The 1,475-nt window shown below is 49.5% G+C and overlaps 1 protein-coding gene across 1 annotated transcript in view; it reads left to right on the top strand.

Moving 5' to 3' along the window:
• LOC106816561 (DNA ligase 1-like) overlaps positions 1 to 1,475 on the top strand; it is a 27,573-nt gene that overhangs the window by 21,790 nt on the left and 4,308 nt on the right. Inside the window, exon 18 of the mRNA XM_014821185.1 lies at positions 243 to 398. Coding sequence (XP_014676671.1) covers positions 243 to 398 — 156 coding nt within the window. The remainder of the gene's footprint in view (positions 1 to 242; positions 399 to 1,475) is intronic.

Here is a 1,475-nt window from a genome sequence, read left to right as displayed (position 1 = left end):
CGTTGCTCAATGTTGCTGGACGTTGCTTGATGTTGCTAGACGTTGCTCGATGTTGCTGGACGTTGCTTGGCGTTGCTCGATGTTGCTGGACGTTGCTCGATGTTGCTTGATGTTGTTAGGCGTTGCTCAATGGTTCTTGATGTTGCTGGACGTTGCTCGATGTTGCTGGACGTTGTTAGGCGTTGCTCAATGGTTCTTGATGTTGCTGGACGTTGCTCGATGTTGCTGGACGTTGTTCGCAGGTGTGGGAGATCAAGTGCGCTGACCTCTCAGTCTCTCCGGTCCACAAGGCCGGCATGGGCATCGTCGACCCGGAGAAGGGCATCTCCCTGCGCTTCCCCCGCTTCCTCCGTATCCGCGACGACAAGAAGCCGGAAGAAGCCACGTCGAGTTCTCAGGTGAGCGGGTTGCCGTGACGACGGGCCGCCCTCGGCCCGTAAGTTCACCTTGGTGCCGGCGACAAACGCCTCGGGGCATGCTGTCGGAAAAATCGTGGATAAATACAATATCATGAGTCAAAAACGTCGTTTTTAACTAATAAAAAAACAATTTTTAAATTAAAGTGTTGTCTAAAGGTTTTGAACATTTCCGAGTTCCGATAGTCTGATAACTATTTGCGATGTTTCCATCAACGGGCCCCTGGTTTTTGCAATCTATTTCTATTTCATTGGTTAATTTTCTCAAGCAATAAGTTTTTAAAGTTGGCATTTCTTCCTTTTTTATACGACAATAAGAGTGTGAATCGACGTAAATCAATTTAGATTCAAATCAAATCGAGTTGAATTAGCATTGAATATAATTGGATTCAACAGCGGTGGCCGTGAATTTTTCATCAATCGCACCTTATTGTCACACCGATAGTGTGCTTTGACGCGCGACTGACAGTGACAGTGACAGTCACCAGAGGGAGCTCGTATGTGACGCGAAGCATTGTTCGTTTTTGTCTTGCGTGCACGCGCGCGCGCGCAGGGTAAAAAATACACGGGAGCGATTTGCTGTTCAAACCTCCGAAATCGCTCCCGTGAGGCTCAAAATAGCTCCCGTAAAATTTTTGACGAGAGCTATTTTTCCCGCAGACTTGAGAAAGAGCTCCCGTGAAAAAAAAGTTACTTTTTCCCTGGCGCGCAGGTAGCAGACATGTATCGCGACCAGGAGCAGGTGAAGAACCAGAAACCCGCCAACGATGCAGACGACGAGTTCTACTGATGCGGCTCCTCACCAGGTGGAGCCACGCACTTGTGAGGTGAGCGTCGCGCGTGTTTCGTATGCCGAGCGGAACTTGATTCCGCGGAGGGATGGGATATCGTGTAGACTGTCGGGGAAGATAATGGGGGGGGGGATTTCTTCCTCTTCCATTCTTTTTTTTTCCTGTCTCCCCCTATTCTCTCACTCTTCCTTTCCTGCTCACTCTCTCCTTCTCTCCCTCTCCCTCTCCCTCTCCCTCTCCCTCTCCCTCTCCCTCTCTCTTTCTCTTC

The sequence above is a fragment of the Priapulus caudatus genome, unplaced genomic scaffold (assembly GCF_000485595.1).
Source record: "Priapulus caudatus unplaced genomic scaffold, Priapulus_caudatus-5.0.1 Scaffold1416, whole genome shotgun sequence".
Lineage (NCBI taxonomy): Eukaryota > Metazoa > Priapulida > Priapulimorpha > Priapulimorphida > Priapulidae > Priapulus > Priapulus caudatus.
The sequence above is the reverse complement of the archived record's forward strand: the minus strand, read 5'-3'. Positions and strand labels throughout refer to the sequence as shown.